Source organism: Durio zibethinus, chromosome 6 (assembly GCF_047325235.1).
Source record: "Durio zibethinus cultivar Kanyao isolate XHJ-2024 chromosome 6, ASM4732523v1, whole genome shotgun sequence".
NCBI lineage: Eukaryota > Viridiplantae > Streptophyta > Magnoliopsida > Malvales > Malvaceae > Durio > Durio zibethinus.
In genome coordinates, this window is record NC_143167.1 from 28,528,545 (window position 1) to 28,551,799 (window position 23,255).

The 23,255-nt window shown below is 32.8% G+C and overlaps 2 protein-coding genes and 1 pseudogene across 2 annotated transcripts; 2 read left to right on the plus strand and 1 right to left on the minus strand.

Moving 5' to 3' along the window:
• The first annotated feature begins 3,126 nt into the window (after positions 1 to 3,126).
• LOC111284418 (CBL-interacting protein kinase 24-like) lies at positions 3,127 to 11,518 on the plus strand (annotated as a pseudogene).
• A 253-nt stretch (positions 11,519 to 11,771) lies between these two features.
• LOC111284924 (EPIDERMAL PATTERNING FACTOR-like protein 8) lies at positions 11,772 to 15,460 on the plus strand. The gene is made up of 2 exons (XM_022874031.2): positions 11,772 to 13,304; positions 13,427 to 15,460. Exons 1-2 carry the CDS (start codon positions 13,214 to 13,216, stop codon positions 13,639 to 13,641), a joined length of 306 nt encoding a protein of 101 aa, XP_022729766.1. The 5' UTR covers positions 11,772 to 13,213; the 3' UTR covers positions 13,642 to 15,460.
• A 122-nt stretch (positions 15,461 to 15,582) lies between these two features.
• On the minus strand, positions 15,583 to 19,075 carry LOC111284923 (EIN3-binding F-box protein 1-like). Its single transcript, XM_022874030.2, has 2 exons — positions 18,825 to 19,075; positions 15,583 to 18,273 (listed from the first exon to the last, which is right to left on the minus strand). The coding sequence occupies exons 1-2, from the start codon at positions 18,847 to 18,849 to the stop codon at positions 16,361 to 16,363; spliced, it is 1,938 nt and encodes a 645-aa protein (XP_022729765.1). The 5' UTR covers positions 18,850 to 19,075; the 3' UTR covers positions 15,583 to 16,360.
• Between the last annotated feature and the right edge of the window lie 4,180 nt (positions 19,076 to 23,255).

The following is a 23,255-nucleotide window of genomic DNA, read 5'->3' on the forward strand; positions in this document are numbered from 1 at the left end:
ACAAAACAAAAAAACAAAATAAACAAACAAAAGAAACAGAATAAGATAGAAGTCAGGGAGTTGGTACGGCGCCGCTGTCGCCAGCCCCCGACCAACTACCCTACCAGCCCCCCGACCAGCCTCCCGACCAGTCACCCTACAGCCACCAACCAACTACCTTACAGAAACCTAGATTCCCCTAATTGAAGCCTTTAAAAATCTCCAGCCATTTCCTTTTCGAAAAAAAAAAAAGAAAAAAAAGAGCTGGCTGAAATCCCCTTCAATCTCCCTCTGAAATCCCCTTCAATCTCCCTCTGGAATCCCCATTCAACCCCAGACAGACCCCATTCCTACGCGTAAAAAACTCAGTTTCACGCAACCCCCCAAAGCACCCAAACCGAAAACAGATCTACACAAAACAAAAAAAAACAACACAGTCCTCCCCGCAGGGAGGAACCCAGCACCGAAGCTACCTGCAAAAGCAAAGAAAATTGCATCAATCTTGTTTCAACAAAACAAACGAAAAAAGTCTTGAAAACAGAAACTTTGAACCTCGATCTACGCTGATCGGGGCTGCTTCCGGTGAAAAGGAGACCGGATCTGGAAAGAGGGCATCTCGAGGAGTCTTCGTGACCTTCTAACCATTTTTCGATCACCGGCGACCACCGCCGACGGTGGACCAGGCGGCGACCGACAAGGCGATCCGACGGCCGGACGGCGATCGGCCGAACCCCTCCCCCAGAGCTCTCTCTCTCGTTTTTTTTCTGAAAACAGGACCAAATGAACAAAAAAAAATTTTTCAAGTTATTTATAGAAAAAATTAAAAGCAAAACGACGTCGTTTTGGGCATAGGACCAAAACGACACCGTTTCAGCTAAGGAGGATCCGCGCGTCCACCCGCGACCCGACCCTGGGTCCGCGCACCCGACCCGCGACCCGTTTCCTTCATCAGCATCTGACCGGTCTGACTGGACCAGAACCGAACCGCCCAGACCGAACCGAACCGGAACCGAACCGCCCAGACCGAACCGAACCGGTACTGGACCGTCCAGACCGAACCGAACCGTCGAACCAAACCGGGCGTTGACCGGACCGTTGACCGGTCCGGTTCAGGTAAAAAATTTTTTTTATATTTTTTACTTTTTATTTTATTAATATTTATGTATGTTAAAATGTTTATATTTGTTAAACTAATTGATGAAATTGTAGTTAAATTTTTTTATTTTTAAGATAAACTTTAAAAACAATTATATAAAAATAAATTTAATAATAATACTAAAGTGATAAAAAATGAAAGAAAAGAAAATTTTTATCCGACGATGAGATTTAAAGGTATTCCGAGTAGTGATGCCTACGAAATCTCTAGGTGAGAAGATTTTTTTAAATACTACCAGCGTATTGGAGTATTTATAAAAAAATTTTTCAATACAGTAAAGATTTTCTTTTTTAAGAATAATAAATAAAAATTGATGAATATATTAAAAATATAAGTAATAAAATAGGAAGAAAAAAATTTAATCCAATGATGAGATTCTAAAAGTATTCCGAGTAGAGATGCTTTAAGAAATCTCTAGGTGAGAAGATTTTTTTAAAATATTACCAGCGTATTGGAATATTTATAGAAATTTTTCAATATGATTAAATTCCTTTTTTTCTTCAAAATTTTAATTAAAATTAATAAAATAATTAATAAATTTTTGAATGAGAATAAAATGTGTGCATAAACATGAAAATATTTTGCATGGCATGCATGACATAATTTCTTACGAAAAGTAAATTTAGACCTCCAAAGATGAGATTCTAAAAGTATTCCGAGTAGAGATGCTTTAAGAAATCTCTAGGTGAGAAAGAATTCTTTTAATGTTACCAACGTACTGGAACATTTTAAGAATTATTTCAATAAAAAGGTTTTAATTTATTTTTCTCGAGAATAAATTTTTTTAACATGACATTTTCTTACGAAAAATAAATTCGAGCCTCCAAAGATGAGATTCTAAAAGTATTCCGAGTAGAGATGCTTTAAGAAATCTCTAGGTGAGAAAGAGTTCTTTTAATGTTACCAACGTACTGGAACATTTTAAGAATTATTTCAATAAAAAGGTTTTGATTTATTTTCTCGAGAATAATTTTTAATAAATAAAAATCAAGAAAATTATTTTTTTAATATTGAAAATAAGACTGTTTGTATTAAAATCAAAGGATAACACGTTGTTAATTGGTACCGTTTTTAACGGGCGTTGTGGGGGTGCTAATCCTTCCTCACGCGTAACCGACTCCCGAACTCAGACTGTTTCGCAGACCGTAAAATTATCTTTTTAATTAATTTTAAGATTTCATTAAAAAGGTATGTTTTAATAGGTGGCCAATCGCACCTAGTCAAAAAAGATTGGTGACGACTTCGTTTTTTTTATTTCGTTTCCAAATTCGTCGGGCGGACGCAAAACCATTACGACAATATTTATCTTCAAGGATTTTGAATTTTTGATATGGAGTCTTGTCAGTACATATTTCAAATTTAGTCAATATTTTATTTACAGTAATTTTGGTTTTATTAAAATAGTTAATTGTATATGTGAATTTAATAATTTAATTATATTTTAATTTGTTAGTTGATTATTTAATAATTATATTTTAATTATGATATAATCATTAATTACTCAATTAATTATATAAATATACGTACTTTATTATTTTTATTATATAAAAGAAGTGACTTATTTTTGTGTATTTCAAAAAAAAAATTTTGACAGTTAATTTGTTATTTTTGAAGCCATTTAAAATTATTTAATATAGTAATCTCAAAAATGTCTTTATAGCACTTGTCCTCCTATAATATCTACTCAGATTAATATAAAAATTTTACTTAAATATTATTTGCATAAGATTTTAATTTTATTTAAAATATTGGTACAGTCTTAATTCTAACGGTGCCTGCCATTTTTAATCTTTACAAAAATCATAGGAACTACTTTTTAAAATCTATGTCCGGCTAAACTTTAGGATTCCTGCTTTGTCAAGTGTTTGAGTAGGCCTTGTTTCAAACAAAAAAAAAACAAAGGGTGTGTTAGTAGGCCTGGGCTGAGCTGGCCACATAGGAGACAAGAGGTTCGCCCTAAATACAATTTTGCATGTGATATCTTTTGGGTCATGGGGTTTAATTACGCCTTTTGTCCTTTTCTATACTTTTCAAACTTTTTGTTTTTTTGCTCATTATTATTCTCTATAACTTTTAGATTAGCCTATGTTTTTCTCACAACTGTCAAAGTAAAAGAAGAAATGAAGGTCATTTCCTCATTTCTTCCTCATTTCTTCATCATAGGCCAAATCACAAAGCCCATTAAGAAAAAAAAAAAAAAAGAAAAAGAAAAAGAAAGCGTATGTCATTGATGTGTTAAACCCCACTATTTTAACGCAATCCATTTTTGAACACTAAAATCAAAATAATTATTAATCATAAATAACCTATAAATTATAATATAATATTTTTATGAATATCTAAATTTAAAAAAATTTTAATGTAATTCGTAATTATAATTTTATAAATTAATATGATATTTAAATTTTTTTTAATTTCTCACATATTATTATTTAAAATTGATTATGTTAAAAATAAATATCATATTAATTAATAAATTTATAAGTTAAATATTATTATTAAAATTTTTTAAAATTTAAATATATTAAATATTTCATCCTAAATAAAAAATAAATTTTAATATTAATCTAAATCAAAAGTGTAGACGAACCACAAATTAATGATTTATAACAATTATAAGTTGTCACATCTAAATCCCCTGCTTGGACCTGTTCTAGCGACACTGTTTTGACACAAGATTGTTAATGAAACTCTTTGGCTCAAGAGATGCAAGTTGACTGATAAGCTTTATAGCTATTTTTCTATTGGCTTTTTGAATTTATTTAGTGAAAAGCTAGATTACATCACTTTTCCAAAATCAAGCAACTAAAGGTTTCTGGGGGTTATTTTTTCCCTTCAAACTACGGTTGTCTAATGTAAATCCAATTTCATATTGTTATATACTGTTAAGTGTTTGGGACAAGAGAAACCTGCAGCCTGCAGCCTGCAGCCTGCAGCACACCGAGGAGGGGATACATATGCAGTTGAATTCATAATTCCTTGGTAATTCAAATCTAAGCCTAAGGATTTTAAATCTTTAGCTGCATAATATTTCAGAGCTTCTATGAGCTGTGATTGACGAATCCAGGATTTTTTTTTTAGTGGGAGCAAATTTATTATGTAATATATTTACTTAAAATTTTTTATTTAATGTAAAGGTAATGTCTTCTAAATGTAAAACATAATTTTAATAAAATAATTTTAAATATTTTTTACAATATCAAATATATAAAAAGTTTAAATAGAAATTAACATTAATATAACAAAAACTTATAATATTAAATACATCTAAAATCTAAATATCAAATAAACACAAACACATAATATTATCATTTTTCAAATGAAAATAATACTATATATTTGAGTTAAATAGTTTTCATAAGTAGAAAATGTATGACTTTTTTTTTTTCATTGTCAATGTTAAAAGATATATAATTTTATTTAATTTCAGATATTTCCTTTAAAATTCACTTTTTCTTATTAAATGATATTTGTCTTTGACTAATTTAAATCAAATACTAATTTAATTTTTCTATAGTTTTTAAGACATAAGATAAGATATGAAAATAAAAAATTGGACCAACAACAAACTACTTTTATATATTTTTTAATTTTTTAATAATTTTAAAATTGATACTAGTTTTTTTGCTAAATTTTAGATTTTGTTAGATTACATCTCTGCAAGTTTGTTAAGATACATCTCTACAACATTATTTTACATCAAATACATATTATTATAAATTCTAAATAATGTTAAAAAAACACATTATCACATTATCAATATAAAAGAAAAATAACAAGAGAAGAAAATATTTTGATATGTTAAAAATAAATTTTTGTATCATGAGTGTTTTGTCGTAATTTTATTTTACTCGTTATCTATATTTTATTATACAAGATTATTTTAACTTTAATTTAAGCATTTTTTTTTTACAAATATTTTATTATTTTATACTTGACTTGGACACTTTTATAATAATATAATGATATTTCCTATTAGAAAACAAAGAAGTCTGCAAATGAAAAGAGAGGAGAATAGACAGATAAGGGCAAAGAAGAAAAAAGTGATTTTAGATTGTGATTTAAGTTAGTCAGATGAGACTTACATGAAATAATTATTTATAAGTCAAAATGTATTAATATTTACATATAATATTTTATTTTCTTTTCAAATGAGTCAATTTTTTTTACTAAACTATATCTATTCTTTATAATATTTTTAAATCTTTCTCTTTTATATTTCTTCTTTTTCAATTTAGTGAGGGCAAAATGTAAAAATATTAAAACTTTTGTCTAATATCCCTGGATCTTTGCCTTTGCTGCCCTTGCTCTGTTGCTGCATCAAATAACTATCCATTCATTGGTTGAACATACCTTTTCTCAATTATTATAAGTGCTGAGTCAATAAATACATATTAATCAGCATCATGTTACATATGCCAAGACTGCACAGAGACTAATAAGATCCCTAAAATACTCTTATCATTTGTTTGTAAATGTTTGCTAGGAATTATTGGGGGTGGCGACTGAGATGCCTCGGGTACAGAGATGTTACTGCTGAATTAAATTAAAGAATGGAAACCAAGGAAAATTGGTTAAGGCTTTCAGGCTTTTTCTTGATAAGCAGTTGGCTAATAACTTTTATTCAGTTTATGTCTTTTGATATTTTATCTTCCTCGTAAGTTGTTAAATATCTTTGGCAGTTGTAGTTGTTGACTTTTTGTTTGTCATCATGTCGGTTTACTAATTTCTGTAGTTTCTTAGTTGCTTAGAGCTAGTCGTGGCCGTAAATTCCAAGCATTTAATGTTTAAACGTGCATCAGTACATTTAAAGACATGCGTATCTTTAGGTTTCTTTTGTGTAGTTGAATTTCTCACGGTAAACCATTGCCCATCAGGTTCTCAGCAACCATGGTTATGATGGTGCAGCGGCTGATGTGTGGTCATGTGGAGTGATTCTCTTTGTTATAATGGCTGGATATCATCCATTTAACGAGATAGACCTTCCAACCCTGTACCAAAAGGTTAGATACCATCATTTTTGCATGATTGACAATTAATATATTATTAATTTGCAACGTGCTGCTTCTTTGTGAGTAAATAATTTTTCCAACATTTGCAGACATCGACTTCTATTGAGCTATTTGTGTACGGTTATGCTGCAATGCACTGCATATTTTTCCTCCATTCTTTTGTGTTGCAATGAATGCTTCCAATCTTATTTATGTTCCCATTTTGTTTCATATTATGTTCTTATAATTTTCTTTGTCAGACTTGCGTCCTGCGCTGAAACTGAAAATCACGTGTCTTTGCATATAGAATAATGGAGGCTGCAAACCCAAAATATTTAACCATTTGTCACTCTTGAAAATCCTCCCATTAGTCTGTCTTGCTTAGTGGAACCACCTTAATTGAACTTAATGTGTATCATGTAAGCATACAGTAAGTGCATTGATATAACTCTGAAACTTCTGACTGTTCCTCTATTCAATGTGCAGATTAACGCTGCTCAATTTTCTTGCCCATTTTGGTTTTCTCCTGGGGCAAAATCATTAATACAGAAGATCCTCGTTCCCAATTCTAGAACTGTGGGTATATTTAGCTTACTGTTGAGCTCTAGCTTTTGTTTATTTGAATGCCATCATTATTACGTCATATGCATTGCATTATCCTCTAGGTCCATGACTGCCAAATATTTTTCGAAAGCCTGAACTACTCAATGCATTGGATTTGACATCCCATTAGAAGCAATTACTCAGCTCAAGAATGCTTTAATGCCTACCACTCTGGATCTGGTGGATGCTCAGTATATTAAAGAACCTAACGATCAGGATCCTCCAGACAAAGCACTGACCTTGCAACGATAAAATGAATAGACCAAGAGTTTGTTTTTTATGAAATGTCCTTGCATTTTGTAAAAGGCTGGTAGTTCAGGCATTAGAATCAAAGAATAAAATTTCCTTAGATCTGGTCTTAGTAAGCTTTATTTTATTTCTAAAACACTATCCTTTGTGACAAGTTTTTCCCAAACTCTTCAATATGTGATGGTAGGCATTAGTTTGATGGAGCATGGTGAATAATGCAAACTTAAGACCTGTTTTTATGCCTTTTTCTCCGCAATTTCTCTAACTGGTTCCTGTAATACTGCAGCGTATTCAAATTGAAGGAATTAAGAAGGATCCATGGTTTCAGAAGCATTACGCACCTGTGAGAATTAGAGAAGAAAAAGTGAATTTGGATAGTTTAAGTGCAGTTTTTGATGACATTGAGGTGGGGAATTCATTCTTTTGTTCTTTGTAGTTCCTCTTTTTGACCTAAGAGATCTTCTGACGCTAGCTTACTGATTTTAATAGTGTTAAAGTATTTTAAATGCAACCTGATAGTCTTGAGACCCTGTTCTCTAGATTTTTATCCTTGCTATATTTATCTTTTCCGAGTAATCACTGGTATTTTGCAGGACTAGTACGTGCCTTAGCAGGCTGTAGTCGATGAGGGGGGTCCCCTGAATATGAATGAATGCCTTTGAGATGATTACACTATCACAAGGCTTGAATCTGTCAGCTTTGTTTGACAGGCAACAGGTAGAGCATTAGTCAGTATTTTCTGCTGTCATATGAAATTACATTCGGTGTTGATTTCCTAGTTTATCAGTCAATTGTTCATATTGTTGTGGTTTCATAAGTTAGCGTTGCTAACATGAGATCTTTTACGTTATTTTACTTCACCTCAAAGCATAATGAACTCTCTCTCTTCGCATCATGGTTGTTGGTTGGTTATAGCTGATACTTTTGTAGCAAGTTATGCTGCCTAAAATATGAAAAGCATATTGAGTTGCTATTATCTTGCCTAATATTCAGTCAATGAGAAAGGGTGGGTGGGGTGATAATCATGTCTCTTTTTATCAATGCCTGTATATGATGTTTGCTGGTAATTTACATTGAGAGAATGAAATGTTTATATTGTTTAATGCTAGCGTACAAGGTATCAACCATGCTTTTTCTTTGGCAGGGTTATGTTAAACGGCAAACTCGTTTTGTATCACACAAACCAGCAAGAGTTATAATCTCAAGTGTTGAAGCTGTTGCAGAATCAATGCATCACAAGGTTCATACCGGTAATTACATGGTATGACTTGTAAACATATCTTATTGACAAAATGCAGGTCGCTCTTCAGTAGTGGTATGCTTTAGTTAGAGCTATGTTACTCGGACAGTCGGACTTGGGGATGAGTGTTGGATATGGGCATATATATATTTATATATATCCGACATGGGTATGCTCAATTTTTTCTAAGTTTTTTCATATATTGGGAGGATTGTACCTCGACACGGTCACTTTAAGGAAAATGAAGAGTCAGAGCAACATAGCTTTAGAGACTTTTCCACAAAATGGAGCAATTTATCTTTTTAGGGAAATAGTTCATTTCCCCATTTTATTATTTTATTATTTACTTTTCTTCTAAAGTAAATAAAAACTACCTAGGAATGCTAACATGCTGATAAAGAAGCCCTTGAATGGCTCCTCTGTAGTAGGCACTTAGTTAATTTTGATCTTGAATACTTCTCAACGACACTCTCAGAAATAATTCTGTGAATGTAATACCATCGGCATAAGATAAGCATCCATACAAAATGTATTCATTCACTTTGCCTAATATTAGTATGTATGGAAAAGGTTTAATGAGGAAATAACACTGTCTAGGTTAATTAAGCTTCTTTCTGTTCCTAGCAATGCAAGTGATGTTGGGGTCACTCCCAATGGTTTGATTGGGTGGCCATGTTTCATAGTGCTAAAGAACATCTGTGTATAAGTGTACTATCTTTATATTATTTTGTTTTCCTTAAAATTTGATCCTTCTGACTGCGACAAGACTTGAGGGAGTATCTGGAAATCAGGTTGGGCAATTTGCGGTTGTCCTGGAGGTAGATGCCTAGAATTTTTCTATGATTTGGTAAGTAATGCTTGTTTATATTGGCAGGTGAATTTCAATCTGACTTTTGTTTTGAAGTTAGTTTTATGTCTCTTATATAGGTTTTTGAAGTTGCAACATCCCTGTTCATGGTAGATGTTTGAAAAGCTGCTGAAGATAACTCTTGAATATCACAAGGTTGCATGTGTCTTGATCCTCATATTTTAGAATATTGTGCTACACTTCTATTGTCATTGTGTTAGTCTTAGGTCTCTCGAACCTTAAAATTGATTATGGGCTACATGCAACAGAAATTAAATAAAAATAGGAATTGGGTTACAGTGTCAATTCTCACAAATTGGTCATCCAAATGCTACATTTTTGGCTTGTTAGAGGAATTTAATTTTCGTTATGCTCTTGTAAAAGGCTAAATACTGCTGTGTTTTCTCATGATCTTAGTTGCCTTCCTTTGAGCCATTTTCATCTTCTTCGATTTCAACATGTACCTTGCACCATTTATGCCGGTGCTATCGATCTTCTTTGCATGAGACTGCAACGTCTCTTTCTAACATTTTCTCTCGTTTGTTTTATGCAACAAGGATAGGGTTGGTAATTAAATCCCATATTCGATGGATTCTAACCTGACTTATTTTAAATGATCATTTTTTTAAATTGAATTTTGGATCAAATTAAATATTTAAAAAGAATTGAGGTCGGGTTTATACAAACCCATTTCATCCGTCTCGATCTGTCCGGTATATATTATTTTTTATTATTTATTTAATTTTATATTTATATTTTATTATTTATTTAATTTTTTATTTTAAATTAAAAATAATATTTTATTTTAAAAATTAATATTTTTATTAATTTTAAGTCTGATTAAATTAATTAGGAATTTAGCATATACATATTAAATCAAATTTAAATATTAAAAATAATATTTTAATATTAAATTAAATTCAAATATTAAATTTATAAAATCAAATTAAATTTATGACAAATAAAAATCCGACCCGACTCGTTGCGGTAAATTTCCTATGGCGGAGTCATTTTAGTTTCTAGTAATTCATCTTTGTAATTTTCTTATTTCATCGTACAATATGCATGTGGCTAGTCTTGTTTCTTAGCTGCCAACCCTACGGGCTACACCAATCTTCGCCTTACAGTTTTGCTAAAACTTTTTTTCTGACTTGGACAAGGCAGGCAATTAATTGCTCATTGACTTGTCCTAGTGTTTGTTTTTTACAGGTATGTTAGCATGTTCATATTTGATATCGCAGTAAATTTTCAATGAATGCCAATCAGCAAATTATTGATCTACTACTTGTGTTTCCTTTTTGCAGTTCTACAAGAACTTGTGTGCTAAACTAGAAAATATCATCTCGAAACCAAAGGAGGGTCTTCCAAATCCCAGTCTTCATAGAACAATCACTTGCTGATCCCTTTTGTGTCGATGTGATGCAAATCAGGGAGCAGTAGGGCCCAAGGAAGCCATTCCACTGCTAAGCTTCACCAACCTGCCGTCTTGCTATAAAATTGTCTGCTGCGTACATATAGTTTTCCGAGTTTTGGATCGTTAAGTCATTGCCAGATGCAGGACCAAAAGAATTTATTACTCCATGTTGATATATGTTTGTCTCTTCCCCCACTTCTTTTCTCCTAGGCAGGCCCATTACCCTTGCATTTAGATCTTTTTGTAGGAAAGGATCACGTGTTAATGTCTTGGCCGCAAGTGGAGCCTCCGTCTTCGTCACTCCTTGGATTTCATTTCAGTTTTCTTTTCACTGTTATGTACTACCATTGGCGGTTCACTAGATTAGCAGCAATCTTCAGCACTGTTTTCTACTGCTGGCAACGCTGTTCCCATACTCCAATCAGATAATATATAAATATAATAATATAGTTGAATTTAAAACATGTTTCAACTACAAAGACTTCTAATCTATAATTATTGGATGAATAGCTCTACCGCGTCCGTTGCAACAGTTGGCGGGTATGTTTAAGAGAATCTTCAAAACTTGAAAGTCAGTCAGGTTGCATAATTTTTTGTTATCTTTGTTTTTCCTTAGAAATCGCCATTTGCCCTCGTTGAAAAAAGGTTATGACCAACATTTGTCAAACAAGCAACATTTGGAGTTAGCAGAAGCAACTTGTACTAGACTATTACTATTATAGCCAACAGGGCTACCTGTAGAATACCCTTCAGAAGGTATCAGCCATGTGGTCTGCATTTTTTCCTATGTCTATCATTAAATAGCCTTCTGATATTGTGAATTCTTTAGTATTTAAGGGAGATCTGTGCCACTTCTGACTTTTCTGGCATTTTGGGTTTTAACTTGCAACCAAAATAAAAGCAAAAAAAAAAAAAAAAAATCATCAAAAATAATACTGAGATAGATACTAGAAGATCTTGGATTCATGCTTCTTCCTTAATTTAACTACAATAATAAAAAAAAATTTACCGGTTCGGTTGTATAACAAGAAATACATACATGCACACAAATTTGATATTGAGATACCAAGTTTTGTCTTAGTGGTAAGGAGAAGGGTTTTGAAATTTTAGATTCATGTCTTATTATATAAATTTGATTTTTTAGTTATATTTTAAGTTGCTAACTAATTATTTAATAATTATATAAATATAATACTAGATTATAACTATAATTTTTTAAAAAAATTTAAGATAACATTTAACAACAACAAAACCTTTTTTGAAACCCCTAACAAGAAGTCGGTTTACATATCTTTTATCAATATCAACCATTTCAACAACCAATATATCTCTTAACAGTAACTAAAGTATTTTGAAACTCCCCTTCATTATATATATAAACATGGAGCTAGTCAGTAACTATGACAATGAATTTGATTTTCTTTTTGTCACTTGATGTTGTCCGGAAGATATGCGAGGTCTGGTCTCTACTTTGTTAGTGTTTTGTTTCCTAAAAAGACATGTATGTGACATTGGCAGCGCCAACACTCAGATTTTGTTGTATTTTCGAACCCTTTCCCGAAAGCCAGTGTGAATTAAGTAGTATTGGTACTTTGATCCAATGTAGAATAAATAATCCATAAATTAAAGCCCTTCATCCTTCTGACATCCACTTTGTTAACTTGCTCTTGTGTTGTAACAAAAGCTCAGCTTTTTCCACCGATTTGATTTAGTTAACAGAAAGCTCGGTTTAAAAAAAATATATGTATTAATTATTAAATCAAATATTCGAATAAAATTTGAGATATTTAATAAATTTCAAAATCCGGCTGTATGATATTCTCTTAAAGATTATTTGCTTCATCCATATATACATCAATCATAAGATGTATGTGATAAAATTGCGGTCCTAATGTTCGGCTATGAGCTGAATTATTTTTTAGTGGAACCACGTACAGTCTCTTAGCATATTAGCAATGGAGTCAGCTGGTCCTGGATCGTAGGTATAGCTTAATTAGGTTATTAGGACTTTTTCTGCCCAATTGTGTTGAGGGACACCGACTTTTCCTCGAAGACCTAATTTGTATCCATGCCAAACCCAAGTTTGGGAGGCTTTGAGACCTTAATTGAGCCTCTAGTTTTAGGCTTTTTTAGATTTTGGTTTTCCACTTTCCATGCGAATTAAATGCTATTACTAAGACATGGCTTGGTCTCACCACGGAATATAGGAAAATAATTTTGGATTGGAGCATTTCTATTTAGATCGATGTATCCATTTATTTGCTGTTACCATGAATTAAACAATCCATAAATCAAAGCAAAATGGTGGGTTTTAGTACTTATATTTCTTTAATCTTCAAATCAGAGAGAGGTTTCGTTTCAACGATTTGAAAAAAAAAAATAGCAGAGGGGAGTCAAGTCAGCTTACAAAAGATGAAAGAAGATGTAACTTCAGTCAATTCACCGAGACACGAAGACAGAGTAACTATTTCCTGATGGAGAGACTTCAAAAATTTTTTAAAGTTATTCTATGGGACCCTCTCAAATTCTGATCAGGGATGCATTGTATTTTTCTTTGAGTGACGAGAGATGCTTCTTTTTACAGGCAAAACCCATCTTCCCCGCTTTGCATTTAATATTAACTTGTCTTTCCTCAATTCCTTCCTTGAGAAACAATCAAAACAAGCTGCCTAAACTCTATGCTGCTGCTGCTGCAATTCATATTTCTCTTTTTTACTACTCCTAGACAAGACTGATGGCTTCGTTCAAACACCACCCAGTTGAGCTAAAGATTGCAGTCAGCGTTATGGTCATCTTTTACCTTGCATTTTCCCCCTCCAGATCAGGTAAAAAAAAAAAGAAAAGACATGCATTTAAAACTTACTCAAGCTGATCATTTCTACACAGCAAGATTCTATGTTGTGTTGTTAATCGGTGTAGCATTTATTCCTGGATAACTTTTTGGCAGTAACAGCTAATGACAGTTCCAAGCAAGAGACAATGGTTCTGGGTTCAAGGCCTCCCAAGTGTGTCAACAGGTGCTTCAGTTGCAGACCTTGCATGGCAGCTTTAGTTGCTTCTCCCCACCATAGAAACGGTCGAAGTTCTACATATCAAGGTGATGAAAGCTATTATCTGCTGGCCTGGAAATGCAAATGTGGAGATAAGTTCTTCCAACCTTGAGTAAAGATTGATGTAAATAAAGTTATAGCCTTAAACTTGTCAGCTTACATTTTATAACTTCGTGGTGTAGAATCTCGATCGCCCTATTACTTTTAGGCATTAGCATCCTTATATTGTAAACTAGGAAGCTCTTTCATTGCAATCTGCTGTCTCTCGCTCTCTCCCTCTCCCTTTCTCTTTCGAACGGTGCTGATATTTGTATCTGCTATATTTATTCTACTTCTAGTGCCATAAACATTAATGCAGCTCTAAATTATAAATTTTAATGCACTGCCTCTCTTGCTATCTCTCATTATTAATGGGGAAAGCTAACAGTAACATTCCTTTTCTCTTTTTCCTACTGATATAGTGATATGAGGCCTTATTCATACTAAGTAACTATCCAAATTAAAGCACAAAAATGGTCTCTCATAAGATGCAAATGCCTAAATATTCACTGTATTTTGTTTTTCTTTTAAACAGTGCATGAAATGATTATTCTTGGTGCAGCTATGGTACTGTTGTGAATGAGATTTTCTATCCTTTCGGTGTAAAGGGAACTAATTTTCAAGACGAAAGTGAGTGATCAGCTCGACATCGTCATACCGTTTACAGGTCTCGAGAACGAAGGTTCTGAAACAGTGATTTCGATTTCTTATTATATAGTATATACTGTATATATACACGGATAAAAGATTGCTTCCAGTATCCAGGAACATTAGTTGGCAATATATTTACTTTGATTCAAGTTTCCATGTCTCTCTCTTTGACTTCTTTCCTTTGTTCATTTCCCATGACTTCAACAAAGGAAGAAATCAAACAAAAAAATATACTTTTCTTGATGCTGGCATATGCACCTCCCTCGAGCCGCAACCATGGACCACGCTGAGGAACTGACCGCTGCAACTTTGGAATCATGGGAAGAGTTGGAACACTGCCTCTCCATTATCTCCATCCAACAGCACTTTTTATTTTTTTGTCCTTTTGATTGACGCATTTTTGCCACACCTCTGTGTCTCAATCTGTCTGCTCCAATTAGCTCAATTAATAATCCGCTACCACCCAAAGAGTCAAAAACTCACTTCTATTGAACACTAGTTGAAACTCTTGGGTTATATTTCTTTCTTCCGTTTCCTTGGATCCGCTGCTGGCAAGTTGAGATGTAAGAAATTTCAAGGGAGTCATTGTTACATTTAAATATTCATTTCTACTTAATTGATTTTTAATCCTCTTATCGGGATTATCAATGTGAAAGAATGGACTCTTCTATCATCATGAAAGAAGCTTAAGCTTAACAAAGTTTAAGACTATCCCTGCAAATCTTATCAGAGTTGTTCAAATAAAACTTGCCTATTATAATTGAAGAATATAGAACACGGTAATGAAAGAATTATACTAGTACTACGTTATTATATATGGTATCCAACTGTCCATCTGGGAATGGAAAATATAGATAATGGATAATATGTAGCAGCATGTATTCTCAAATCTCAAAGCAAATCGCCTCCCAACAAAGTCTGGATTATGATGGAATAAACAGACATAATAAAATTAATTATACAGGCACAGCCTCCTTTGACAGTGAAGTAAATCAGAAGTCATTATTTGGACAAAATAGAGAGGAGAGTGGAGAGGAGTCGAACCCAACAAGGGGGCAGGGTAGGCCTGGACAATTTTTTATATACATATCTACCGTCTGAGAAATGGGTACGGCTTAACAATGTTTTTTAGGTTAAAACCTCACGAGGCAAATCTTTCATACTGCAGAATAATCAGGATGTTTCTTAGTTGTGATTGGCTTTTGATGGAATTGCTAGTTTGTCACATTAGCTTTCCAAAACAAAAGAGATTAGTTTAAATTTTATCGTTTAAAGAAAATTCAGATATTCATCACCACGTTCAAGCTCCAAATTTGTTCCATAGTTGCAGCATGGTTCTACAATCATTAATCATAAAGCGAAATAAGAAAAAGGGAATATGATGCTTCATTGATTATAACAGAGTAGTTGCAGTTGTACAATTCACATACAAGGAAAAGCCTACAAGACTAGGACTCTTGGATGAAAAAAACAACCAAAATGAAGGTTGTTATGGCAGATGAGATGGATCCACTGCCATAGCCAAAGCCTAACAATCTGCGGCACCCAAACATAGAACTGCTCAAAGCAACCACTATAAAGACACCAACAAAAGGAACACAGAAGGACCCCTGCAGAAGTTTAAAAAACTGGAAGACCCTTAAAAAAAAGCTTAAAACTAAAGATGGACTGACCCAAACAACAGACTCCATAGGACTGAAAACAAAGAAAGCTTAGTCAAGCATTCTAATAAAGAACTGTATGACAAAGCTAAAACACCGAGTAGTGATACATCCAGCAAATTAGAACCAAAAGCTATGATGATCATGAGTGGAAACATAAAACCATAACTTAATGACAGAATTCTCCAGGAACCATGGCTATGAAACTGCCTCCGGTAACTGGGGGCTTGATAGTTGCAACAGACATTCCCGCATCAAGAAAGCCTGCAAAAAATAGGGATGGATAGGCCATCTACCAAAGAGCCAAAGCCCCAGGAAAACACCAAGTCATAGAGTAACCAGCATGACCACTTTGTTGGACCAAAAAACTGTAATGAATGTTGCTACCCGTGTGAGCTGACTATGAGTTTGATATTTCTACCATCTTTTATGCCATAAATTTAGTTGTTCAGATCAGGCTCAACAGCCTTCTATCTTTGATTAGAAAAGGATGTCACATCTCCACAAGCTTTCTACAATCAGCTCAACAATTTGACTGCTGATTGAATTGCAGTGCTGGAGATTCAACCCCACCAGGGTCTTGCCCATTTTTTTCAGGAAAGGCATGCTTTTGTTTGACACTCCGGAACAACCTGAAAAAGAAAGTACTTGCAAATTGAATTGCTCTGCATGAGACAAGGCAGCAACACCAGAATCGCTAATTGCACACCTTGACACATCCAGATCACTGAGGAAAACACATCTGTCCGCAATTGCCACCAAACTTGCATCAGTAATCCTCCTGCAACCATCAAGATTGAGCAACTCGAGGGTTCCGCTATGTAGCCTGGTCAAGGCCAAAACTACCTCATCAGTCAAATTTAAGCAACCACTCAGAATCACCTTCACAAGTCCTGCCTCACAACTCTCCAGAAGAGGCAGAAGACCTGCATCAGTGATGCCATAAAGCCCACTCAGATCTACATGCTGGAGCTGAGGGCACAATTTTCCCACCATGGCCAGGCTGGCAGTCCCAAAACCTGGGCAGTTCCTAACAGCCAAGGATTTAAGGGAATTGCAGGGGGAGGATAAAGGAGCTTCCAAGGATATATCCTTAATTCCCAAGCACTTTACTAAGGTAAGAGATTTTAATCCACAATTTGAGACGACGCCTATAATCCCGGATTGTGTGACCCTGTTGCACTCTTCCAATTGCAGGCACTCAAGAGAACCTGCAGACTTGGCAAAAGCCACCAATCCATCATCAGAAACAAAGCAACACTTGCGAAGGCACATCTGCTTCAGGTTTGCGCATCCCTTTCCCATGGCTTCAAGACTCACATCTGTTACCCCCCAGCAAGAAGTAATCATCAAAGAAACCAACTTTTGCAAACCCTGAGCATTACCCATGACCCAAAATCCCTTCTCGCTCACATTTTGTAGACCACTGAGCATTAGATTTGTCACAGACTTGCCATAGTGCCCAATCACAGCAAGAGAAAAATCTGTGATGTTCAAACCCTGAAGCTTAATCTTTGAAAGGACAGAAGATCCGGATGACAACAGACTCGAAACTCCATGATCCCCAACAAGAGGGCAGTCCTTGATAGATATGGACTGCAGCTTGGGACAAAGCTTTCCGATAGCTTGGAGGCCATCATTACCAATCTTTGGGCAAGATTCAATGCTCAAAGCGGTCAAATTAGGGCAGTTCTCAGCGATTGCAATCAAACCCTTGTTTGAAACTGAAGGGCACTGGCAAAGGTCAAGCTTCTCCAACAAATAGCATTCTCTAGCTATCTCAGACAGACCTTCATCTCCAACACGTGGGACATTCCACAAAGAAAGTGCCTTGAGAGAAGGGCAACCTCGGGCTATCGCAGATAGCCCAAAATTAGTTACTCCATGTGAAGAGCTGCTTCCCCTAATAGAAAGCTTTCCCAGCCCACCATGACCGCTTGTTCCAACAGCAACGGCAGCAAGCCTCATGTCAGATGCTTTCTTCCCTTCCAAGCACCTAGTAAGATGCCCATCATCTTCATCAGATGAGATCATCTCAACATCATCAGAAACCGAATCAATATTCTCCTTGACCACCTTTGATGACTCATATTCGCCCTTACGAATACTGGTCAGAAGCATAAGCCAGTGCTTTGAGACACAAGCACAGGAGCTCCTTTCTCTGCCCCCAGGAAGGCGTTTGAAGACCTCAAAAAGGCATTCATCAGGAAGGACATCGATTGATGGTTGCTTATTCTGCTCAAGCTCAGTTTCCCCAAAGAAAAATGGGGCATTAATACGAGCTCTTTTACGAGGAGGGCAGTACACATCCACTTGGGAACTGATTGAACATAATCTACCCAAGTCTGTGGAATTTGTATAAAAAGACCCCCCAGCATAGAAATCATCATCACCTGAAATTCCAATAAACAAGAACTACAATAAGCTAAAACAACCCAAAGAATATTTCCAAAAAAAGTTAGCAGAAAGACATATCCCCACAACAATATCTTTTTTCCTTCCAAAAATAATAATACAAAAGACAACCAAGGGGGGCATATAAATAGATAAAGCTTCATTCTTTTAATAAAATTTACAAATTATTTTTGGTAAAAGCTCCCAACTTTGATGCAAATCTTCAAGGATCCAATACTCACAAGACATATTCACACAACTATTACTCCTAAATCCTTTGTCTTCGATTTCTTGCTCAAAACTAACGGTAGCTAAAACCAACAAAACCATGACTTCAAAATCAAAGTCATGTCTCTTTGGTGCGTTATTAGATCAGGCATAAAGACCCAAAAACGGGTATCTTAATATCTATATCAACAAGACTATTCTTACACGTGATCTCCATATAAAGCTTAATAATATCATCAATCTAAGAATTATAAACAGATCTATAAATTCAAAGCCAATCTTCACCCACTAAAAAGAAGAAAAGAAAAGGAAAAAAGCTTACCACCGTAATTAACAAGAGCAGGCATGATTGAATCTCAAAGAAGAAACCTTTCTGAGAAGCCTCCAACCCCAAAACGCAACACCCAACAAGAGAAAACGCTAGGAAAACGCAGATCAAGTATAACCGTTGAAAGCTTGAATGCATCAGAAGCTGTTTAGAAGGAAGAATTCTGAAACCCCACCAAGTAGGGCAAAAAAAATAAAAGATTGTAAGAAAGGAGAGATGAAAAAGAAAAAGAATAGTTTTGCGTTAGCTAAAACAGAACATAAGAGTTCTATTTATTTGGTTGGAGAAAAGAAAAAAGATGTCGTGTTGAGAATTTTCGATTATTATTATTATTATTATTTTAATTTTATGTTTTTGTTGCAGATACATTAACTGACAACTTCTGCTACATGCAATGTATCTTTCCTTAGAGCCTGTTTATTCTTTTCCTTTCCTTTCCTCTCTTTTCTCTCTCTTTCTTTTTAGTCCAACCAAACACCCGGTTACCGGCTACTAACCTTTTTTATTTTTTTTCAATTTATTTTTGCCTTTGAAATAAAAAAAATTAAATTTTAAATTATTAATACAATTATGACTTTATTTGTAAGAAAAAATGCAAAATTTTAATAGTAGTTTTTTTTAATTAAAATTAAGAATTATTTAATCTAAATTAATTTATAATTTAATTTTGATGTTGAAATATTATTTTATGTGATTTAAATTTAATAGATATCAAGTTAAGTGTTTATTTCTTATAATTATGATAATGGTATCATAAATCATTTTTATGATTGATTTTTAGTAAAGAACACCATTACATCATTACTCTTATTTATTAGTTGGATAAATGGAAATATTTATTAAGCAAAGTGTTGTGTAAAGAAAAATAATAAAAAGAAAAACAATAATTTCTTTCTCAGCTTATTAAATGAAAAAGAAAAAATGGGTTTGAAGGAAAAGAAAAAAAAAAAAAAGTGGGGAAATGACAGTTTGATTGTTAAAGAACAAGTTGGACAAGTGTGTGCTTTTATTATCTTAGATTAAGTGTATTTAGTCCCAAAGGTCATGCATTCTCCAAAGTTTCCCAACTAAGGGTGCTTGGGAATTTGGAAATCCAGCTACACTGTTTTCTTTTCCATTTTTTAAGATTTATTACCTCTTTCATAATAAACCAATTTGATCTAAAAAAAAGGGGATTGAAAGGATTGCTTTGTCCCATTGGATTAGCATTTAACAAGCAAGAAAAAGCTAATGATACTTTATCAAGGAATTAATTATTTTTAGCAACTAGTGTTTGGACTCTGGATTAGCATTTGGTATAAAGAATAAACTAGGGATTTTGTGGCAAGATTAAGGAATCTTTTTTTCATTTTTGGGCACTAATCGAGGTCAAATAAGGAGAATTAGAGAATTTAACAATGGCAAATTGAATTAATTAATTAATTAAAAAGGTTTTGTCAATTGCTTCTGTTCATCAACCACTTAACAAATTAAAGGCCCTCTTTCATAAATTAAAGCTCAAAACCAGTAAAAGTAGGGTGAAATTAGGTCGGTCCAAAAATAGTTATGCACTATTTTATATATACATACATGGATCTATTGAATTACATAATAATTCTCTCCCACCACTTTCTTTTTCTTTCAGTCAACTTGTAGCTTAAAATTTTATTCATATACCTTAAACTTTTTTTAATAAGATCATTTAGATAAAAAAAAAAAAAAGTTGTTTCATTGATTTTTTTTTTAATTTTAAATCTTCTCTTAAATTTTTTACCTTTTATACTTAATTAAAAAAAATATTAAAAACACAAATTCTTTCAAATCTATAACTTTTAAATATCCATTTTAATAAGATATTTCATTGATGTTAGTAACAAAGGAAAAGAAGTTACCTCTGTCAAGTAATTCATGATTTTAGATTATTGGAATTAATTTTGGAATGCACCGAGAAGACCCAAAAAAATAATTACTTTTGACACCTTTTCTATGGTCCAACCATTTTTTGACACACAAAAAAAAAAAGATTATTTTCTGTCTTATCAATTTCCTTACATAATTAAAGTAGCACCATAATTAGATTCATAATTAGAGCAATTCCTTCCATAATTTTGTTATGGGATTTACAATTTAGGAAGATATCACACCAATGATTGACTAAGTGTAGCTTAACAAGTCAATTCATTTATTAAATTGATTTGGATAAGAGCAGGTTAACAGATAATTTGAAATCAGAAATGATGCTTTAATTTTTATCCTTTTATCTTCACATTTCAATTTTTTAATTATAATTAAAATTTAAATTCGAAATATTTAATCTCAAAATTATTGATTAATAAACCATTTAAATTCAAATTTTGTGATTAAAACAATTTTAGTGAAAGCAAATTTTGGAATATGTTATTTACTGTGCTTTAATAGTTACAAAAAACTTATGTTAACTTAGATTTTTAACCTTGAAATTAATAATTTTTTTTCAAATTATTACTATCTTATATATGTACTTTAAATATTTAAAACCCTCATAAATGAATTTAAATTTATGCTATGCACAGGTGTTCAATATGTTCATATAATAGTAAATAATGAAATTATTTAATTGATATACTAGTATGTATTTAAATCGTTCAATGAAGCAATCAAAATGTACCATTATTCATGTGCAAGTTATTAGCTATAATAAATAATTTTGAATTCCTCTGAATTATTATCTATTTCTATTTTGATTTCTTCTTTAATTTATCCTCTTATGAGATGTAATAAAATCTTATAGTAGTATATAATAAGAACCATTAAAGGGTTATGCTAAAGTTGTTAACTAGTTAAGTTTTTTCTTTTTTTTTTCATTTGTGAAAAAAAAAAAAGAAAATTTCAACATTCCAATAAATTCAATGTTGGATTTTTCTTTGCTTAACGTTAATAGAATTAAACCCAAAATTCTATCAATAGTTAGTTGAAGATTTGACGAAGCTGCCTCGAAATTGCCCAACACCAGTCAAATTCGGCCGACTCTTTGAGCTCATTTACCAACAAAGAAGAGAGAGTCATGGTTGTGTTGGGTTGACTTGCGGCAAAAACAAAATAAAAAGAAAGAGAAAAATCCAAAATTGGCGACAACAAAATTAAAAAATATATTAAACAAAGAAAGAGGGGCCCGTAGGCAAATTGTGGTAGTAAAATGAAAATTCATGAGCCTGTGGGTTCTCTTCTCTTGGACAAATGCCAAATGATGTACAATGAATTTGATTACCTTTTTTTTTTCTCAATTAGAGGTAGGGGGTCATGATTTGTGAATTTATTTTAAGTAGGTCCAATGTATGGCCGGAAATGAAGATGAGATTTGACAAATTGGACATAGGGGGGGAGGTTGGTTTTAAAGAGGTGGATTAGAATCATTGAATTGAAGACTCTGGAAATATGAAATTTCGGCTTAATTGGTTTCAGTGTTTTTTTTTTTTTAATAATAATCTTTTTATATCACAAGATAGACATTGTCCATTTGGCAACTTCTGATCTACTAACATGATGCAAAGGCAACGGCAGTGTTCGATTTCCTCGTTTTTTCTGTGCGGAAATGGATAAACACGGCGTGGTTTTTTTTTTTTTTTTATTTGTTTTAAAAAATTAAAATCACGAATCGCTGTTAGTGATATAATTGTTTGTCATGAACAATTTAACATGATGTTTAAGCTAATGATTCACTCATTTTTAAAAATAATAATTTCTCATAGAATTTGATTTTTAACCGTTGTAATTCTTTTATTTAATAATAATAATTTTTTCATCTTCACTAAAGTTTTCAAAAATAAAATCTTAAATGAGCATCAGGATGTGAAGCACTACACTCTTAAAATCACTTGAGGAAGAGATTAAATCAAAGCAAAAGATTGAGATATAATAATAATAATTCCTTCATCATTTATTGTTTTCAACATGTTAAGATAATTTAAATAGGGCAAAACTTAATTACAGTTTATTAACAAGATAAAATTTAATATAAAATATTAAATAAAAATCAATAAATTTATTATAAATTTTAATTAATAATTTAATTAAAAAATATGTACACACAAAATTTTGTATAATCGATGTTCTATTTAACAAGCTCTATTTAACTTCCCGCTTTTGATTTCCAAAATTTCATGTTTTTTTTTAATCATTTTTATGAGAAACTTCATGAATTGTACTTAAGATACTGGGTTCACATTGTTTTATTTTTATTATCTCTGTTTGGCCAAACAAAAAAGAAACTGAAGGTGAACTACTGGATATATAGTATTTTACTCATAATTAATAGGTTTGTTGAGAATGTGCATGCTCCACTTGGAGATGTGCATATTATAATTATTAAAGTTTATTATATATTTGGTATCTAAATTTTGATAAAAATACCCTAATTAGTATCGAAAAGAAAAAAATACACTTTGCTTTTTGAAAATTTTAAATTAT